Source organism: Homalodisca vitripennis, chromosome 7, assembly GCF_021130785.1.
Source record: "Homalodisca vitripennis isolate AUS2020 chromosome 7, UT_GWSS_2.1, whole genome shotgun sequence".
NCBI lineage: Eukaryota > Metazoa > Arthropoda > Insecta > Hemiptera > Cicadellidae > Homalodisca > Homalodisca vitripennis.
The window spans coordinates 26,304,871-26,328,064 of record NC_060213.1 but is presented as its reverse complement, the minus strand read 5'-3'; the positions used below and the strand labels follow the sequence as shown (position 1 = coordinate 26,328,064).

At 30.6% G+C, this 23,194-nt stretch overlaps 2 protein-coding genes across 2 annotated transcripts; one reads left to right on the top strand and one right to left on the bottom strand.

The window, feature by feature from the left end:
- Nucleotides 1–5,135: 5,135 nt before the first annotated feature.
- On the bottom strand, nt 5,136–12,244 carry LOC124365729. Its single transcript, XM_046821713.1, has 2 exons — nt 11,578–12,244; nt 5,136–5,868 (listed from the first exon to the last, which is right to left on the bottom strand). Exons 1-2 carry the CDS (start codon nt 11,914–11,916, stop codon nt 5,644–5,646), a joined length of 564 nt encoding a protein of 187 aa, XP_046677669.1. The 5' UTR covers nt 11,917–12,244; the 3' UTR covers nt 5,136–5,643.
- Nucleotides 12,245–18,531: 6,287 nt separating this feature from the next.
- Nucleotides 18,532–20,091, top strand: LOC124366656. Its single transcript, XM_046823257.1, has 2 exons — nt 18,532–18,844; nt 19,867–20,091. The coding sequence occupies exons 1-2, from the start codon at nt 18,620–18,622 to the stop codon at nt 20,089–20,091; spliced, it is 450 nt and encodes a 149-aa protein (XP_046679213.1). The 5' UTR covers nt 18,532–18,619.
- The last annotated feature ends 3,103 nt before the right edge of the window (nt 20,092–23,194 follow it).

Genomic DNA, 23,194 nt, shown 5'->3' with positions numbered 1-23,194 from the left:
TTTATACCATAATGATCTCCACAGCCTCCTGAGAAATATGCGTAGTATATAGTTTTACAGTAAAAGTGAATTTGTACAGGATTTTTAACCCATTAGAGGAAGCAATTAACCTAACCTCTCTAGGACTGAATGTTTGAATTGATTTTGGCAAAAATGCATGTGTGTACTAAAAATAAAACAAGTTTGGATACAGATAATTACCAATTTTTCAGGACATTTTAGTTTTATTTGGTTGCTCTTACAATAATGTTGTTGCTTTTAATTTTGTTTAGTATATATTTAGAAGAAAAACAACAATCAAAAGCAATTAATTGTCAATATTCTATTACTTTCTTTGTTTATCTGTTTCAATAATTTTTCTTCAAAACAGCACAATGTTTTCTACATGGAAAACCAGTTTTTATTGGATCACTTAAGTATAAAGTATAATAACAAAGCAATCAAAATTCACTTATATTTTTTTCACTTTTTTGATGATTTATTACAAGCTCCTGAATTAGTTGTCTGGGAGATGAGATAAAACTCTTTGTTACATTCAATTGTAATTATTAAAATGATAATGAAAATAAACTATTTAGCCTACATTACATACAATGACCATTCATTTACTTTTTATAATTCACTCTTGTGCATTTGATACCTCAATATCACTATCGAAGTATTTGTCTACTTATGAAGTACGCAAATTGTCTTGTTCCATTAGTAGCGGAAGAACTAAAATCTCATTCAACAACTATAAACAGTTGAACACTAAACATTGAGAACACGATACGTAGAATGTAAATAGAACATTGAAGTGATGAAAATTGTGCATATGGCAAAATGTGAACAATAACAAAACAAGCTATTAGTTGTGGTTCCAGTGTGCAAATGTAACGAATCAAAACAGAATGATTGTTCATAAGGATGCAGGAGGGCACAAAACTGCGATCTAGTTGTAAACAAACAAATACATTATCGTTAGCATCTAGAAAGAGTACAAGTGATGCTCGGGCAAGTTTTCCAATGAGTTAAAACATTTAAAAATGACCTGACATATGAGGTAAGAATGTCCGCCAGTTCCAGGATTAAAGCAATAAGCAGAATGAAAAACATCAGGTAAATTATGAGTTACTTGTGGAGGAAAGTGTTTACTTTGCGAGTTGCCTTAAAGATATGGGAGTAAGTTAAAGGATGGATACTTTTCATCACGATGAAAAAAAATCATATGAAATCTTTTAAAAGATTAATTGACATTTCATAGACTATTAATAATTATTTTTAAGGGAAATGTAACACAACTCTAGATTTGTTTTTGTATTGAAACAGCTGCTTGAACATAGGACTGTCAAAAGAAATAATGGAATGTTTGTAATAAAAATAAAATCTGTGAATCAAAGTTCAATTAAACAAAATTTGCTGCTTCTCATCATTTTATGGCACAAATCATTAAGGGCTCTTGTTGGCCAAATAGGGAATTTTAATTAATTATACAGGGAAAGAAATGTTTAGGAGTGGAAAACAATGTCTGTTGCAGATCTCAGCTGTATTGTTATTCAAGATAAAGTATTTTAAATCGTATAAATATTCTAACTTAATAAAGAAGTTAAACTTAATATTGTTACTACACAGTTCAGTACAAATAACTGACAACTAAAAGAAGGCTTGTTTTGTGGAAGGTAACTTCAACAGGATGAACGAAATCTTGATCCTTCAGAAAAAAGCTATTAGAGAAATGGACATGTTGAGATCCATTGGAACACTATAAACCTCATTTTTAGACCTTGGTATTCGGACGTTATTTTAATGAGTATAGGACCTTTACACCTCCCTTACTTGTTATTTAAAATAACCTTCAAATCTGAGGCTACAAGAACCAATTAGATTATTTGTGGATTACTGTTCTCTAATGTCCTTTGGACTCAAGAGATAAGCTCTCAGATAAGTTTTACTGTCTATATTAAGCAGGATAGTTCAGCCATTGTGCTTTAATGACTCTTCTGCCTCTCCTCAGGGTCTGCATTCATCAGTCTTAAACCCCACCTTCATCAGATGTTTGCAAAGAGTACCATGTTCTGTTACCATCCCAAGTACTGGTCGTACAAGGTGTGGCTGGAAAGAAACAGGATTAATATTGTAACCACATAATGGATGCAATAAGACTAAATCGTATGGCTTCCGCACTCATTCTGCGTATATCGCTAATTGTAATAGGTTAATTTGTGCCTGCTTTGGAAAAATGCCTAGTATCCAGTAATCATCAAAATTCTTTAAAACTTGGAAAATCTACAAGTGAAACATTTTAAATGTTACAAGTGATGATCGTTTACCACAAACAAAAGTTTAAGTGGTTTAAATGATTTAAAGACGACCGAGAAGATAAGAGGAGTGATGTCATAGTGCGTACTGGAATTATTTAATAAAATCCCAAATTCTTTAAAAAGTCTCCTTGGGACAAAGTCATCAAGAAACTGCTTTTGGAACAATCCTACAGATTGTATGACATTGTGTGTGTGTGTGTATATATGTATAATTATTTTTTTAATGTAATTATGACAATTCACAAATTTGTGGTTGCTTTGTGGCATCTGTATACAGGTGTTATGTGCAAATAAATCATTTAAATTTGAATTTGGAAGACCATTGTCAGCAAACATTGAAAAAATGTTTAACCTGATTCAACAAGATGCATTTAACAGGAATGTCCAAGTTTAACAGGATTTAACAAGGAAAGTGTAAGGTAGATTTTTCATGAGTTTCAACTAGAACAAAGTAAAAAATGGTTCCAAAGTGTCTCACACCTGAATAGAAGGGGATGATTTGTTCTAACATCCTAGAAAACTTACTTGTGATAAATAGTGGTCGTTTACTTATGATCCCGAAATGAATCATCCATCGATGCATTAGAAACCACCTGGTTCTCCACAGTAAAAATATCAGAAATGACAAAATCAAAATTCATGGCAATGATCTTTTTTTATAACAGGGATTACGCACATTCATTAGAGGGGCTCACAGTGAATCAGTATTACTACATTAGCGTCCTGACTACCTCACGTTAGTGTTTACAGAGAAAACTGAATAATTTATTGAAAACAAGTGGTGTTCCCAATGTTTTGTCTGTAAAGAGGATTTTGGCCAAACAACATTCCCGACTTAAACCATCCACCCTACTTACCTGACTTGAACCCCATTATTACTTATTCCTTAAAGTCGTCAGCTTTTAAAGGAATAAGATTTGAGACTCTTGAATCAGTGGCGGAAGTCAATACAGGAAGTTATCTGCAAGCATTGCTACGCACATTGGAAAATTTGCATGAAGCACTGTACAGACTGAGGGGAGAACATTGAAGGAAATAATATCAAATTGCAAAATTTGTAACACCTTGTATATCCTCCTTGCTTAGATATAGGAGTCCAGACCAACCTGTAACATAAGGAGGGGCAAAACATTTTTTATTACCTGAAATCTTTCTTTAAGTCTTGAATTTATTTTCCCAGGCCTTTATTGAAAGAGAAGGCCTGAACCACAGCACAGATCTGGTTCTACAAAAAGGTGATCAGAACGTTATGTACATAATAAGGTCTTTTCCAAAAGTACCCAGATTGGTATCATATCTCCGCCGATTGCTGAACAATAAAACATGATAGAGTTGATTTTTTTACTCTACCTGGACAAGATTTGTATGTAAAACACAGGTTAGCTCTCTCAAAAATCCCCATAATAATGGACTGAATTTTGAGTTTGGTTCAAGAGTGGAATAATGGACTGTCAGATTGAACGTTCACATGACCTGGATTGGTATGTACTGTGCAACTTGATGTTGAGGCCTAAACCTTCCCAACCTGCCCTCTTACATCTGGATCTCGAAGTGAAATAAGAATATATCAAATTTAGCAAGTAGTTTGCAAACAACTGCGTAATTTCTTTCCACCACATAAATCAATATATTTCCTGCCACTTACTCAAGCAACCCAAGTAAAATTGTCTGCCTGCCCAACCTAAAACATAGGGACACACCAATGTTTTCATCCAAGGGTTGAAAAAGTAACACCCTTCTCCGTAAACATTGTGGTGAGTAAATAAAAGAGTGTGCTTTATAGAAAGAATGTTCATTACACTCTTTAAAGTTTGTAGGTTTTCTAATTTTGACCCCTTTCTAAAATGAAAGAAACAGCGTTTGGTTAAAAATTATATATTTGCAAATCAAATATATTCTTTCTTCTGGTTTAGAAACGACACATAATATTTTTATAAGTTTTTCCAATTGCTCCAAGAGTCTTCAATATTTATGTATATTGACTGTTATAAAAAAAATCCTAATACCTACCTGTTTACTGTTACATATGAATGTATAATAATGATAACATCCTAACTATTTACTTTTTTAATTTTAATTTTGTTTTTATATAATTTTACTTTGTCTCTTTCACAAAATGGACAGGTGGTGAACAACTCAAAATTTTAAAAAATCCTCACAACAGATTAAAACTGCTTAATGTTGTTTATTAGGTTTTTACACACATAAAATAGCATTGATTAAAAAAATTATTTTCCCTGTATTTTGTATTTTAAAATAAACTAGGAAGGTAAACATTATAATATAGTAAAAATTTAGTTTTGTGTGTATTGTTCAAATTATTCATTTAAAATGTTAATACTGGAAGAGGACTGTTTATAATTTCAATCAAAATATAACATCACAAGTTAACAATTATTAACTATATTAATTATTAACAATGGTATTTTTGTGAAGAAGCGAGAACTTTTACAATTTTTCACCACTAAAAAAATTAAAGACGGTACACTTTATGGCCACTCCATTTTTTTTGTAGTTTATAAGGAGCTAAAGCTTACAATGATTTTATTTTTCAAACACCTACTGTCATACTGAGACCAGAAAAAAATCTGTTAATTGTGTCACAAACAAATTGTTGAATGATGTGTATTGTGCCAAATCTCAAGAGATTAAAAGAGAAGTAGTTAATATATAGACAGCCAGTCACGTTCCATAACAGTCAAGAAATTTAGGGCTAATATTTTGCACATTCTGATGTTTAGATTCATTAGATTAGTTTTACTCCTGATTAATAATAGTAACTAGTTTTTTCAGGATTTACTAAATAAGGTAAGGTTACAATTCAAACAACTTGCGATCAAATGCAGCATTTTTATTGGCTAATGTTTGTAATTGGTTCACTAATAACAAACAACACTATCATGTAAAATTATACATTTTTGTACTGCATGTTTATGACACACTTAAAATGTTATCAACTTAAGATAGAATAAGTTTTCACAAAATGTTACATGATATACAATTGTAAATATTACAATTTTACCACTGTACAGGAAATTTTACTATATCACAGCATTATTACTAATAAATAGTAAAATGTACAAAATTATATGAGTAAGAATACTCAAAATGGTAAAAACAACGTAAAGACTTAATCAATAAAATATACAAGAAATCTGCATAAAAATGCTTCTAGTAATATAAGCAAGAAAAATTAATAAAATAATACATCTACGTAGTGTATAAAAACAACTCAAAATAAAAGATTAACATGACATATGTGACACGTTTAAATTTAAAAAAATAGTTATAAATATGCAAGAAAAATAAATACAATCATGAATTCTGTACAAACATTGATATTTTATGATTCTCCACCATCATCCTCTTCACCACCATCACTAGAAACATCAGAGTCACTACTTCGGACAATAGTAGGAGTCGACGCCTTTTCTTGCTGCTCTGCAGATCTCACAATTTGCTGTAAATTCATTTTCTTTTCAAGTTCCAACCAAGGATCTTCCAATGCATCTTTACACACATACGCGGAGATGGGCGAGTTGTTGGAGTTATTAAAACTACCTCTTCTCTGAAAAATTAGATTAAACAATTAATATTTTGTAGTAATGAGTACTTACAACATGTTGTAAATTTTACATTTTAATTGGTCATAAAGCAAGCGTAACATATCAAAAAGTTCATAATCAATCAACAAGGGATTCTATTGGGAAGTTTCATATGTTTCTATCTATTAAAAAATTACATACAAAGAACTTAGTCTGACGTTTGAAATTTATTATTTATTACGGCCTCAATACCAGGTTATTTCTCGAGCAAACCTTATTACAAATTAAAAAATCGCTATTAGGATTTTATATTGATACATGATTATAACACTTAAAGAACTATATTTTTATATTTAATTTGTCATTAATCAATAAGGAATTCTACTGAGATGTTTCACATGTTCTTTTCTATAAAAAAATTACATAAAAAGAGACTTGGTGTGATGTTTGAGATTTATTATATTAACCCTTAACCCTCTAACTGCCGTTCAACGGATATCCATTGTTCATTTTCATTCCTTACATGTCAATCAACGGATATCCGTTGATTTGGACCGAACCCTTAATTTCATTTGTTGATACGTAAACACTCAAGTATTAACGTAATTCATATACCGTTGGAAAAGTAAAGAGTTGCAGAATACAGCACTGGTTTTTTAATTGTTCTATGACAGTGGAATAAGTTTATAATGACGTTGCTGTTTTCTTCTAGGCACAAAAAAGTTTCACCCACTTTTTGTTTTATTTTTTATCTAATTTTAAACAAAATATTACTATGCTAAATTTGTGGGTTAATGTAAAATTTTACAAAACCCAAAAACGTTAAAATAACTGTTTTTATCACGTAATTCTCCATTTTATTGGAAATGCAAATTAAAAATTTTCATATCTACTAACCATAAAAATTATGGTTCATAAATATGAATTGTAATGAAAACCTTAGGTTTTATCACAATATTTATTAATATACTGTTCTCTAAGTTTATTTTAAATAAAGTTATACCAAATACAGTTAGGTTTACAGTATAACAATTTATAAACATTTGTACAAATCTGTGTTTTTGATCAAGAAAACCACGCTTCTTGTACTACTTTCAGTTTTTGCACTAAAACTAATTTATTTGTGACTTTAGGCTATCTTGGAGTTTGAAATTTATAAACTGAATTAATTACATTTTCCAGGCACACCCTCCCTCTCTTTTACAAAAAATAACATGTTTTAAAGCTTTTCAACATTTTTCAGATAATAATATTCAATGCAAACTAATTGATAGAGACAATATTATTCAAATCATCAGCAATCTGAAAAGTAGTTAGGAATTACTAACTAACCCACTGCTTCATACATAGTTAATTTAACTTTTCTTTCTAGACTTCTTCCTGAAAAATAAGAATAAATTGGCTATCTCAGATTCTAATATTTATAAAATATAACAAAAATTTGTTGATTTCTTAAAAAAAAATTGATTCAAAATTGTCAGCATGGGTTTCGAAAGGGAAAATCTGTTATCTTCACAGTAACAAAATTCATTGAATCTGTGATCAATTCTTTAGATGAAAAAAATAATGGGTATAATTATGGATCGTAAATGATAGTAAATATTTCAAAAACTTAAAACAGATCCTGTATGGAAACAATTAAATATGGGGTACCTCAAGGCTCGATTCTGGGTCAAATTTGCTTATATGCGGATGATACAAGTATAAATAATATAAATGCTCCTTCTAGGGTAGAAATTGAAATTAGACTAAATAATAATTTATACATCTCTGACAATATTTTACTCAAAATAATCTACTTATAAATTTAGACAAAACTATCTGTATGACTTTCATGCGAAAGATTGTAAGTATATAACAATTTTATTTTTTTTTTTAACTCAATATGTAGGAATTATATTTTATAACAAAATACCAAAAATTATCTAGGTTCAAAAATAGATTTAAACAATACTAAATATATAAAACGCTTTATTCATTCACTGATCTTTGAATACAAAAAATGCATGTACTGTTTATATAAAATCTTTGATTAATTTAATATTCCAATATTGGTATGAAAATAATGTATTAATTGAAGATTAAAATTGTGTTTTAGTTCTGTAATGTAGAGGCTTTTGTTATTTTAAGACTGGACACCATTCAATGTATTCTTGTAATACTGATGAATGAAGAATATTTTGATTGATTAATTAAATATTACCACACTTTACCGGAGGAAATTTTTATAGTTTATGCATAATGGTTTTATACCACAATTATGTCCAAATTTTCTTGTAAACAGCAATGTATTACACATATAGATTTGTTATAAAAATATAATTTTTCAAAACGTTCAAAGTGCGGATACAAAACACTAAAATATGGCCTGCCATCTGTGGAAAAATTACTGCCAGGCCAAAAAACTTGAAGTTGATACAGTAATTGTAAAAAATTATCTGCCCTTATTCAAACTATAACTCTTCCTGAATTTGGACACACTTTCTTCCTGTATTTTGACAAAAAAACATTAAAACTATTAGCAGAAAAGAGTGTTAATTAAAATCACTCACTTTGTCACCAGTAATGCATTCAGCCAACAATGTTAATATTGGAATTAAGGATCTTTTATTTTGTCTCTCAATGCCATCTACAAGAGACAATAGTATGCATCAAGATTCAAAATCAAACTGGCAATTGCATTAGATTAATTTTCTTACAAAATAGAAGTTTTCTAATCGTACATAATTTTTAAGTCGAATTGTAATGAAAAATAAAAAAAATTATCTTAACTAATTGAAGTCTGCTAAGGTGTTAACTTTTATTTATGTATCCTTTTTATGACTTAATTTGAGACTGACTATTTAGTAATCACAGGAAACAGTACATAATCTATATTAACGTAAATATTATATTTTGTTTATATTCAAATAATAAAAAACTTGTTATTATTTATACAAACTCATTTAAAAAGTAACAAACTTAGGTAATTACCTAATACCTTTAATTTTGTAATTATTTATTTTTATTTTTGGGTGCTTTTTAGATAAAACAAATACTGTTATCTTTGTTTTCCGCAAGCAATTGTACATGCAAATAAGTAAAAAATAAATGACCTTTTCTACAAGAGCCAAGCGTTTCATAGGCTATACCAAATACTATTAACCTATTTTGTTCATGAAGCTCATGAAAACTTAGCTAACTTCATGCCTATCTGAGGGTCTATCACATTAACTAAAAGCTTATAACAGCACCCTACTTTTAATTTTCGGCTTTACAAAAAAAAAAGTATATCTTTGGTAATTTTTATTTATTTTGTAAGTATTTTTTTCTTTCGAAAAAGAAAAAGCAACAGGCTGCAGTATAATAAGTGTCAAATACACCGATAATTGATAATATCAAATCATCGATATTCATGAGTAAAGAATCCTAGCTACAGCTACTTAAACCAAATTACGTTTATATTTTAATAACATTGTATTTCAAGTTACAGTATAAAAGTAATAATGTTATGGTGAATAAAAAAAACAGTCTGTATTTATAAAATATAACAAACAAAACAGTATAACATTTACTATTTTGAAGAATAAATGTGTCTGACAAAAATAAAACATGTCCATAACCACTGCTCTTGCTGCCATACACAGCTTTCTTCCAAAAAACATCTCCGTTACAATGCAATTGATCTGTTTACCAAACTCCCTATTATGCACCTTAAAACAGAGTCAAACCATAAAAAATTTACAAAAAGGCATAAGTTATTTCTCCTTGATAAATGTTTTTACAGCGTCCGTGAATTCCTGACTGACGGCTAATTGGACAACCTGGTAGTTTTATAATATCTTAAAGAGTTCAAGTCGTTTCAGTTATTTTATTGACGATTGTATTCTGTTGTAAGAAGTTATCCAATGAATGTAATTGTGTTACTTTGGTTGAACACACGAGTTATTGCCATTACAGAGATCTGCAATATTAGTGTCAGTAACAGGTAATTCGGTGGTAACCTATTACCGGGATACTGTTGTGTCAGCAACAGCTGGGTTGAATGATATGTTCGCATAGCAATTTTTTTGTTTTAGGTTAACTGACTGTAAAATAAAAAAATGTTTCACGCATGTACTATTCTCAATGAATACGTAAATAAAGATTATTGTCTATTGTATTGTCTATTGTCTACTTCGTAACCAGAGCAGCCCAGGCCATTTCGTGCAATCAATGAGGTATATATTAGCAATGGAAATATCTCTACACTATGCAATGTTATTATGTGATAAAATTTGGTTTAGATTAGGTTATCGTAATTATGTTACTAGTAGTACCTAAGTTAAAAATAACCTTTACAAATGCTTAACTTATATGATCTGAGCTTGAATTTGAGTAGCCTACTGTCTTGAGGGATGATTTTCTTATTTCACCAAAAGTACGGGGTGGCAGTGAAGCTATAGTTTTAAAGTATAAAGGAAATATATGAATTTTAGATTATAAAAAATAATACAACTTTCTTCATACGAAGTTTGGCCAGCTACAATTGCTTAACAGGTTAAACAAATATGTCTGACAACATTCAAACAGTTTTAACCCTCCAACTGTTAATCCACAAAATGTTGTTGGTCATTGCCGCTTCTGTAGTGTTCAGCTCAAATTTAATTGCTCAAACATTTCCTTGTATAATTACTTTTTACAATATACTCCGCCAACTTATCGATTTAATTCATGCAACTTTGGATTTGGGAAGAAAAATGCTAAGGAACAGATACGTTTTTTGGTATTAAAAGAGAGATAAGCTAATTTAGTAACACTGTGTATTTTATTGTAGATTTGCATTTTCTCTGACTGGTGCGCTTTATTACACCTAAATCATATTTCCCATTACTTATAAACCATAAATTTATAAATTTTATATAGTACAAGCTTTCAAACCCATTTTATATTTTGCTGAATGAAAATTAGCCTATTACAAAACTTTTTGAATAATGGTAAAATGTAACTTTTTTACGTTTCAAAAAATAATTTATGGAAATTATTTCATTGGTTCTGTACAGTTTATGTCAATCTGAGTAAGAAAATATGCAATATAAAATGTATTCATGGACAATTGTATTAGCAAAACTTGTTTTACCAAAGTCTCACGTATACAGCCGATTTTCAGAATTTATGCACATCGCTTTTTGTTGTATAGCTTTATGATGCTTTCATAAATATGTATAATGTTTATGTTTTTCTGAAACCAGATAAAATTTGACACAGAATGGCTATCTCACTTTTAAATATTTCTCACTATAACTTCATTTGCTAGGTATATTCCCCCCCCCCAAATTTAAGAAATATTTTTTGTGAATTGTATATTTGATTTAAAAAAGTTTTTAGTAAAGAATTTTGAATGGTCAATTTTACAATTTAATGTAATTCTATGTTTCATCCTTCACAAAAATGTATACTTATATATATATATATATATATATATATATATATATATATATATTGCTTTTATTTTATATTTTTAATAAATTTTTTTTAACCCTTGCGCGAAGCTCTAAAACAGCCCGACACTACAGGATGAAATGACTGCCAGTTCTAAGGTTAAATGATGGTTCAATATTATCGCTCACTTGAGTATTAGATGTTTATTATAATGCAGCCAAGTAAAAAATTAGCCTACACCAAGTGGCTAAAACAAATAATTACTTACAAAATAGAAAATTGTTAGGCTTAGTTAAGAGAGATGCCAAACTAGGCTTAGACTACAAACTCACCCTGAAATTTCCTCTGGAACCATGCTTGTTGTAGGGGCTGAAATTGAGACTGGAATTTGAGCTTGGAGGTGAGCTCCAACCAGAAAGACTAGAATTGTTGCTGTGATTTCTTTGATTCCAACTCTGTCTGGCTCTGTTGACAGGGCTACTGACACCCAAGGGTATAAAATCTGGACTTGCAGAATTGTTCCTAGGACTGGACATTCGGCCTCCTCGGGGAGTCATGTAGTTACAGTTTGGTTGTAAATATAATGGTTGTCTGGCCCCATAACTATGACTTCTTGTTGGTGTTCCACCTGAAAATCTTGCTCTCTGAAAGTTTGGCGACCCTCCGTTCATTCTGCTTTGTTTAGATACCAAAGCGTTTGTCCACAACAATCAAAGTTTGATATTTATAGTTCAATCTTGATCACAACTCATAACCTCAAAATGGTCAGGTTACAATAGTCTGCAGCTATACACAGTGTTATACGCACTAACAAATGAAAAAATAATGTAAGATTAGTTTTTAAACTAAACACTTAATTGGATTTTTGTTCAGTCACCTATAACACAAATACGTAAACTACGATAGGCCAAAAATCATTTACACTAAACTAAACAAAACAAGAGGAACTCACCAAATTACCAAACCAAAGGAGATACATGCTAAAAGTAAAAATTAAAAAACCTTTTGTTTTAGTTGAGATTGAGTCCCGCTGAAAACAGAGTTGCCAATACCAACTGCCAACACGTAAACTTAAAATTACCGTAAGATGCTACGGTGATATAACAATGCCCACCAATAACAACGTATATAAACAAATGTATAACAACAATGAATTATGATGATAAATATGTACAAATAAATAATAGTTAAATTGGTTGTATGTACGAAAAATATAAACAAAACATATTCCCAAAAATATATTATAATTTTTAAGTAAAACTCTTATACATATTTTAATTATTTTTTATTAAATTTATCTTTGTTATATTTACAGTTATATGCACATTATTAAAATCATAATTAATTGTTATTATACATCTTATTATTTATGAAATTTTTTATTGACTGACATTGGTATACCACGGTGATACATTACAGTAATTTTAAGTTCACGTATTGGCAACCCTGTTTTCGGCGGGACACTCAACTATTTAGCGTCGTTGGTCCCGCCATTGTTTAGTTTGGTACGTTCCTTGGTTGGGAGTAAGTGATCTTTGGTGTTTTGTAGTTTACGTATTTGTGTTATAAGTGACTACACAAAACTCAAATTATTAAGTGTTCAGTTGAAATATTAACCATACATTATTTATTCATTTCACAATGTATACACATAACCAGAACAGAATGACCGGAGGGTCGCCAAACTTTCAGAGATCAAGATTTTCAGGCGGAACACCAACAAGAAGTCATAGTCATGGGTCCAGACAGCCATTACATTTACAACAAAACTGTAACTACATGACACCCAGAGGAGGTCGAATGTTCAATCCAAGGAACAATTCTGCAAGTCCAGACTTTATACCGTTGGGTATCAGTAGCCCTATAAGAAGAGACAGGCAGAGCTGGGGCAAAAACAATCACAGCAACAATTCTAGTCTTTCTGGTTGGAGCTCACCTTCAAGTTCAAATTCCAGTCCCCGTTTCAGCCCCTACAATAACCATGGTTCCAGAGGAAATTTCAGGGTGAGTAAGAAGTCTAGGCCTAGTCTGGTATTTTCCCTAACACTTTTCTAATATTTTGTATGTAAATATTTATTTTGCTCGCTTGTTTTAGGCTATTTTTGTTTTTTCTTGTCCAATGAAAAAATTGCTTAAAGGTGAATTAAAAACAGCTAAATGTATTTAGCATTTGAAAAGCCCAAAATCAAAAAGTAGGCCTAATAGGTTTGATTACAAGGCCTACTTTGTATTTCTTTCTGATTTGTTGGAATGGAAGGTACTAGTAAGTGGTTAAAACATGACAATATAAATTTAATAAAAATGGATGAAAGGCTGAGAAAACTAAGAGAAAGCATTTTTGCTTGAATGGAATGGTAAACTTGGGTAGGGTATTGTCATAAACTTTCATTTAGGGTTCATAGACCTTCAGATAGACATGAATTTAGGTAGATTTTTGTTGAATAAAATAGGCTAACGGTATTAGGTGTAGCTTATGTTAAACACTTGGTCTGCACTATCTCGACAAAATTAAGAAGTTGAGCAGTTACTAGATAAACTTTCCGTCTATCAACAAGGTTTTTAACCTAAAACATTACAAGTTATTACTAATATGAGGTAGCCTACCGTAGAATAACCTGTTTACCCTATGGTCCTGAAAAACACGGAAATATTGTGACTTAAAAGGTAAAAGTTCAAAACTCGAAAACACTCTATTCTGTTTAAAAACTGGCATTCAAGTATGCTTGTATTTTAATTTGATAATTTCTTAGCGATTTTTTAATTTGTAATAAGGTTTGCTCGAGAAATAACCTGGTATTGGGGCCGTAATAAATAATAAATTCCAAACGTCACACTAAGTTCTTTGTACGTAATTTTTTAATAGATAGAAACATATGAAACTTCCCAATAGAATCCCTTGTTGATTGATTATGAACTTTTTGATATGTTACGCTTGCTTTATGACCAATTAAATGTAAAATTTACAACATGTTGTAAGTACTCATTACTACAAAATATTAATTGTTTAATCTAATTTTTCAGAGAAGAGGTAGTTTTAATAACTCCAACAACTCGCCCATCTCCGCGTATGTGTGTAAAGATGCATTGGAAGATCCTTGGTTGGAACTTGAAAAGAAAATGAACTTTACAGCAAATTTGTGAGATCTGCAGAGCAACAAGAAAAGGCGTCACCTCCTATTATTGTCCGAAGTAGTGACTCTGATGTTTCTAGTGATAATGGTGAAGATGATGATGGTGGAGAATCATAAAATATCAATGTTTGTACAGAATTCATTATTGTATATATTTTTCCTGCATATTTAAAATCTATTTAAAAAATGTAAACGTGTCACCTATGTACTGTTATTATTTTATTTTGACTTTTATATGCTTTCAGTTGTTTTATTTTATTAATTTCTCTGGTTTATATTAAAATTAGAAGCATTTTTATGCAGATTTCTTGTATATTCTATTGAATAAGTCTTTAAGTAGTTTTAACCATTTTGAGTATTCTTACTCATATAATTTTGTACAGTCTACTATTTATTAGTAATAATGCTGTGATGTAGTAAAATTTCCTGTACAGTTGTAAAATTGAAATATTTACATTTTATGCCATATGACATTTGTGAAAAACTTATTCTATCTTAAGTTGATAAAATTTTAATTTTGTAATAAATATGCAGTACAAAATTGTATAATTTTACATGATAGTGTTGTTTGTTATTAGAGAACCGATTTTAAACATTAGCCAATAAAAAAATGTTGCAATTTCATATTTAGTTGTTTTAATTATAGCATTACCTTATTAAGTGTATCCTGATAATGTTTTGTATCTTTATCTGTTGTTAAAGATATATTATTCCTTTGATTTATATTAAAATTAAAAGAATGTTTATGTTTATTTCTCGTATATTGTATTAAATGTCTTTAGATTGTTTTTACCGTTTTGAGTATTCTTACTCGTATAATTTTGTACAGTTATTATTAGTAGTATTGCTGTGATAATAAGATTTCTTGTACAATGGTTACATTGTAATATTTACAGTTATAAATTACATTACTTTTGTAAAATCTTATTGTATCTAAGTCGATAAACTTTTAAGTTTAAGTAATAAAAATGTATAATTTTACGTGATAACATTATTCGTTGTTGGAAAAGCAATAATTAAAAACAATGTCAATAAAATGTTGCATTCAAACAGTCGTTTTATTACCTTATTCTTATTCAGTTTACTTTGTATTATATATTTTTGGGAACACACACACATCATATATATTATGTGTGGGCCCGCACGTTGTGTTGATATATTCCCACACTGGTATTGGTCGATTTCGGTAGATAAAGAAATGGCCAAGATTTTGCTGAGTATTAATTTGGCATAACATTATTTATGAAATTAATAACACAATATTTATGAAATATTTGTAAATTAGAACGAGATTGATGTTGATCATCTTTCTTTATTCAATAATAATATGAATTACTATTGAATATGATTCCAAAGATAACCTCTCTTGTACTCTAAACTGTACATGGATTGCAGTTCGCGGGACTTGGGTGTCGCAAGGCCGTTTGTCCGCATTGTATTGCCTTTGTACGTTACGTCTATCATTGCGCCCTACGTTGTTGACAACTATTCAACGGATTATATTGTGAAATCGTCTAAGATAAATATAAAAAAACACTTCTGCCATTCTTCACTAAACAAAATAAAGACATAAGTGATCAAAGTGAAGTATCTGCTTTAGAGATGACTTCTACTCCCGTGCCTTGAAAGTGGTTCGCGGCAATAACAGTTAAGTTCAAATAATTCATCATCGCTAGTAATACCCGATACAGAAAATGTATCGAAATGGCCTTAGACCATATCTCAGGACAATATTTGAGCGCAAAAAAAAGAGGCGTTTTCGTGGTTAGATTTCAAGATGGTTTATTAGGTTGTACATGATGTAAATTTCTCATCTTAATACTTCCAAAAAAGGAACAATACTTCAATTTCTAAGTAATTGTGTGCCTTTATTGTTACCTGTAATGGGTCTAATAAGTCTGCCCAACTAACTTCTTTAAGAAAAAGAGAATTTTCTTCATATACAATTAGCAGGCTATTTGACAGCTGAGACCATATCTGCTAAGGCAGAGAAGGAAACCATCGAAAATTTATGTGATGAACTGAACGTATCAAACCTAGAATCTATCATTAAAATATTTAGATCAGCTTACTATTTGGAAAAAAAAAAAAATTATAGGCCTTTTTCTGACCACTGTGAACTGTTTGGAACTTGGAATGGTGTGGACATTGGTGTAGGGTTACACAGTAGATTTAGTGCTACTGAAGTCACTGATCACATCTTTGATGAGATGAAAACAGGAATTGTTCAACAGATTAAACGCATTTCCAGTAAAATTTCAATGTTTTATTGATTAATCTATAAGCCTAAGCGATAAATATACTTTTAATTGTTTATTTAAAATGTGAAACTAGCAAAGATCTTCCACCATGTTTTATTCTTGAACCTGATTGAATAGCCTAATCAAACTTCTGATTTTAGGCTCTTTTAGGGTTCTTTGAAAATGTATGAGTTTTATTACACTTATTTGAAAAAGAATTTAGTTATATTTGCCTGTGATGGTGCTAGTGAACGTCCAATGCTAGGAAAAAAATGTGGTGTCGTAGAAATGCTACAACAGCAATTTCCAAACATTATTCCTTGGCACTGCATGAATCATAAAATAGAGTTGGCTGTGAGTGATTCAATAAATGAAATAGGAGCTGTTAGCAACTCTCAAATTTTTTTTGGATAAGCTATACACGCTTTTATATATACACTCTTTATAGCAAAATAACTTAAAAACCCAAGAGAATTAGCAGAGTGTGCTAAACTTGATTTGTAGATAAATAAAATTAGTCGTATTTTGGGTACAAGTTAGGTATTCAGTTCCTTGAAAACAGTAGCGGCCTTTTGGTATGGCTATCAAGCATTGCATTCCCATTGGAACAGAACCACTACTAAAAACGAGTGATGTATAGAGGATAAATCCAACGCCTGACATCAACTCAATTTCTTTCAGATTTTGGCATTCATGTATGACATATTAGGACGTGTAGATAGTTATAGAATATCTTCAAAGAGGGCTACAGCTAGTCTATGCAGAAAAAAATCAAATGACGGGTAATTACGTTTTTTGGTTGTAAATATAATGGTTGTCTGGTCCCATAACTATGACTTCTTGTTGGTGTTCCACCTGAAAATCTTGCTCTCTGAAAGTTTGGCGACCCTCCGTTCATTCTGGTTTTTTTTAGATACCGAAGCGTTTGTCCACAACAATCAAAGTTTGATATTTATAGTTCAATCTTGATCACAACTCATAACCTCAAAATGGTCAGGTTACAATAGTCTGCAGCTATACACAGTGTTTATACGCACTAACAAATGAAAAAATAATGTAAGATTAGTTTTTAAACTAAACACTCAATTGGATTTTTGTTCAGTCACCTATAACACAAAATACGTAAACTACGATAGGCCAAAAATCATTTACACTAAACTAAACAAAACAAGAGGAACTCACCAAATTACCAAACCAAAGGAGATACATGCTAAAAAACCTTTTGTTTTAGTTGAGATTGAGTCCCGCTGAAAACAGAGTTGCCGATACCAACTGCCAACACGTAAACTTAAAATTACCGTAAGATGCTACGGTGATATAACAATGCCCACCAATAACAACGTATATAAACAAATGTATAACAACAATGAATTATGATGATAAATATGTACAAATAAATAATAGTTTAAATTGGTTGTATGTACGAAAAATATAAACAAAACATATTCCCAAAAATATATTATAATTTTTAAGTAAAACTCTTATACATATTTTATTTATTTTTTATTAAATTTATCTTTGTTATATTTACAGTTATATGCACAATATTAAAATCATAATTAATTGTTATTATACATCTTATTATTTATGAATTTTTTTATTGACTGACATTGGTATACCACGGTGATACATTACAGTAATTTTAAGTTCACGTATTGGCAACCCTGTTTTCGGCGGGACACTCAACTATTTAGCGTCGTTGGTCCCGCCATTGTTTAGTTTGGTACGTTCCTTGGTTGGGAGTAAGTGATCTTTGGTGTTTTGTAGTTTACGTATTTGTGTTATAAGTGACTACACAAAACTCAAATTATTAAGTGTTCAGTTGAAATATTAACCATACATTATTTATTCATTTCACAATGTATACACATACGCATAACCAGAACAGAATGACCGGAGGGTCGCCAAACTTTCAGAGATCAAGATTTTCAGGCGGAACACCAACAAGAAGTCATAGTCATGGGTCCAGACAGCCACTACATTTACAACAAAACTGTAACTACATGACACCCAGAGGAGGTCGAATGTTCAATCCAAGGAACAATTCTGCAAGTCCAGACTTTATACCGTTGGGTATCAGTAGCCCTATAAGAAGAGACAGGCAAAGCTGGGGCAAAAACAATCACAGCAACAATTCTAGTCTTTCTGGTTGGAGCTCACCTTCAAGTTCAAATTCCAGTCCCCGTTTCAGCCCCTACAATAACCATGGTTCCAGAGGAAATTTCAGGGTGAGTAAGAAGTCTAGGCCTAGTCTGGCATTTTCCCTAACACTTTTCTAATATTTTGTAAGTAAATATTTATTTTGCTCGCTTGTTTTAGGCTATTTTTGTTTTTTCTTGTCCAATGAAAAAATTGCTTAAAGGTGAATTAAAAACAGCTAAATGTATTTAGCATTTAAAAAGCCCAAAATCAAAAAGTAGGCCTAATAGGTTTGATTACAAGGCCTACTTTGTATTTTTTTCTGATTTGTTGTAATGGAAGGTACTAGTAAGTGATTAAGATGACAATATAAATTTAATAAAAATGAATGAAAGGCTGAGAAAACTAAGAGAAAGCATTTTTGCTTGAATGGAATGGTAAACTTGGGTAGGGTATTGTCATAAACTTTCATTTAGGGTTCATAGACCTTCAGATAGACATGAATTTAGGTAGATTTTTGTTGAATAAAATAGGCTAACAGTATTAGGTGTAGCTTATGTTAAACACTTGGTCTGCACTATCTCAACAAAATTAAGAAGTTGAGCAGTTACTAACTAGATAAACTTTCCGTCTATCAACAAGGTTTTTAACCTAAAAAATTACAAGTTATTACTAATATGAGGTAGCCTACCGTAGAATAACCTGTTTACCCTATGGTCCTGAAAAACACGGAAATATTGTGACTTAAAAGGTAAAAGTTCAAAACTCGAAAACACTCTATTCTGTTTAAAAACTGGCATTCAAGAATGCTTGTATTTTAATTTTATAATTTCTTAGCGATTTTTTAATTTGTAATAAGGTTTGCTCGAGAAATAACCTGGTATTGGGGCCGTAATAAATAATAAATTCCAAACGTCAGACTAAGTTCTTTGTACGTAATTTTTTAATAGATAGAAACATATGAAACTTCCCAATAGAATCCCTTGTTGATTGTTTATGAACTTTTTGATATGTTACGCTTGCTTTATGACCAATTATATATAAAAAAAATTACAACATGTTGTAAGTACTCATTACTACAAAATATTAATTGTTTAATCTAATTTTTCAGAGAAGAGGTAGTTTTAATAACTCCAACAACTCGCCCATCTCCGCGTATGTGTGTAAAGATGCATTGGAAGATCCTTGGTTGGAACTTGAAAAGAAAATGAATTTACAGCAAATTGTGAGATCTGCAGAGCAACAAGAAAAGGCGTCACCTCCTATTATTGTCCGAAGTAGTGACTCTGATGTTTCTAGTGATAATGGTGAAGAGGATGATGGTGGAGAATCATAAAATATCAATGTTTGTACAGAATTCATGATTGTATATATTTTCCCTGCATATTTAAAATCTATTTAAAAAATGTAAACGTGTCACCTATGTACTGTTATTATTTTATTTTGACTTTTATATGCTTTCAGTTGTTTAATTTTATTAATTTCTCTGGTTTATATTAAAATTAGAAGCATTTTTATGCAGATTTCTTGTATATTTTATTGAATAAGTCTTTAAGTAGTTTTAACCATTTTGAGTATTCTTACTCATATAATTTTGTACAGTCTACTATTTATTAGTAATAATGCTGTGATGTAGTAAAATTTCCTGTACAGTTGTAAAATTGAAATAGTTACATTTTATGCCATATGACGTTTGTGAAAAACTTATTCTATCTTAAGTTGATAAAATTTTAATTTTGTAATAAACATGCAGTACAAAAATGTATAATTTTACATGATAGTGTTGTTTGTTATTAGAGAACCGATTTTAAACATTAGCCAATAAAAAAATGTTGCAATTTCATAGCAAGTTGTTTGAATTATAGCATTACCTTATTTAGTGTATACTGATAATGTTTTGTATCTTTATCTGTTGTTAAAGATATATTATTCCTTGGATTTATATTAAAATTAAAAGAATGTTTATGTTTATTTCTTGTATATTGTATTAAATGTCTTTAGATTGTTTTTACCGTTTTGAGTATTCTTACTCGTATAATTTTGTACAGTTATTATTAGTAGTATTGCTGTGATAACAAGATTTCTTGTACAATGGTTACATTGTAATATTTACAGTTTTAAATTACATTACTTTTGTAAAATCTTATTGTATCTAAGTCGATAAACTTTTAAGTTTAAGTAATAAAAATGTATAATTTTACGTGATAACATTATTCGTTGTTGGAAAAGCAATAATTAAAAACAATGTCAATAAAATGTTGCATTCAAACAGTCGTTTTATTACCTTATTCAGTTTACTTAGTATTATATATTTTTGGGAACACACACACATCATATATATTATGTGTGGGCCCGCACGTTGTGTTGATATATTCCCACACTGGTATTGGTCGATTTCGGTAGATAAAGAAATGGCCAAGATTTTGCTGAGTATTAATTTGGCATAACATTATTTATGAAATTAATGACTCAATATTTATTAAATATTTGTAAATTAGAACGAGAATGATGTTGATCATCTTTCTTTATTCAAGAATAATATGAATTACTATTGAATACGATTCCAAAGATAACCTCTCTTGTACTCTAAACTGTACATGGATTACAGATCGCGGGACTTGGGTGTCGCAAGGCCGTTTGTCCGCATTGTATTGCCTTTGTACGTTACGTCTATCATTGCGCCCTACGTTGTTGACAACTATTCAACGGATTATATTGTGAAATCGTCTAAGATAAAATATAAAAAAACACTTCTGCCATTCTTCACTAAACAAAATAAAGACATAAGTGATCAAAGTGAAGTATCTGCTTTAGAGATGACTTCTACTCCCGTGCCTTGAAAGTGGTTCGCCGGCAATAACAGTAAGTTCAAATAATTCATCATCGCTAGTAATACCGATACAGAAAATGTATCGAAATGGCCTTAGACCATATCTCAGGACATATTTGAGCGCAAAAAAGAGGCGTTTTCGTGGTTTTAGATTTCAAGATGGTTTATTAGGTTGTACATGATGTAAATTTCTCATCTTAATACTTCCAAAAAAGGAACATACTTCAATTTCTAAAGTAATTGTGTGCCTTTATTGTTACCTGTAATGGGTCTAATAAAGTCTGCCCAACTAACTTCTTTAAGAAAAAGAGAATTTTCTTCATATACAATTAGCAGGCTATTTGACAGCTGAGACCATATCTGCTAAGGCAGAGAAGGAAAACCATCGAAAATTTATGTGATGAACTGAACGTATCAAACCTAGAATCTATCATTAAAATATTTAGATCAGCTTACTATTTGGAAAAAAAAAATTATAGGCCTTTTTCTGACCACTGTGAACTGTTGGAACTTGGAATGGTGTGGACATTGGTGTAGGGTTACACAGTAGATTTAGTGCTACTGAAGTCACTGATCACATCTTTGATGAGATGAAAACAGGAATTGTTCAACAGATTAAACGCATTTCCAGTAAAATTTCAATGTTTATTGATTAATCTATAAGCCTAAGCGATAAATATACTTTTAATTGTTTATTTAAAATGTGAAACTAGCAAAGATCTTCCACCATGTTTTATTCTTGAACCTGATTGAATAGCCTAATCAAACTTCTGATTTTAGGCTCTTTTAGGGTTCTTTGAAAATGTATGAGTTTTATTACACTTATTTGAAAAAGAATTTAGTTATATTTGCCTGTGATGGTGCTAGTGAACGTCATGCTAGGAAAAAAATGTGGTGTCGTAGAATGCTACAACAGCAATTTTCCAAACATTATTCCTTGGCACTGCATGAATCATAAAATAGAGTTGGCTGTGAGTGATTCAATAAATGAAATAGGAGCTGTTAGCAACTCTCAAATTTTTTTGGATAAGCTATACACGCTTTTATATATACACTCTTTATAGCAAATAACTTAAAAACCCAAGAGAATTAGCAGAGTGTGCTAAACTTGATTTGTAGATAAATAAAATTAGTCCGTATTTTGGGTACAAGTTAGGTATTCAGTTCCTTGAAAACAGTAGCGGCCTTTTGGTATGGCTATCAAGCATTGCATTCCCATTGGAACAGAACCACTACTAAAACGAGTGATGTATAGAGGATAAATCCAACGCCTGACATCAACTCAATTTCTTTCAGATTTTGGCATTCATGTATGACATATTAGGACGTGTAGATAGTTATAGAATATCTTCAAAGAGGGCTACAGCTAGTCTATGCAGAAAAAAATCAAATGACGGGTAATTACGTTTTTGGTTGTAAATATAATGGTTGTCTGGTCCCATAACTATGACTTCTTGTTGGTGTTCCACCTGAAAAATCTTGCTCTCTGAAAGTTTTGGCGACCCTCCGTTCATTCTGGTTTTTTTAGATACCGAAGCGTTTGTCCACAACAATCAAAGTTTGATATTTATAGTTCAATCTTGATCACAACTCATAACCTCAAAATGGT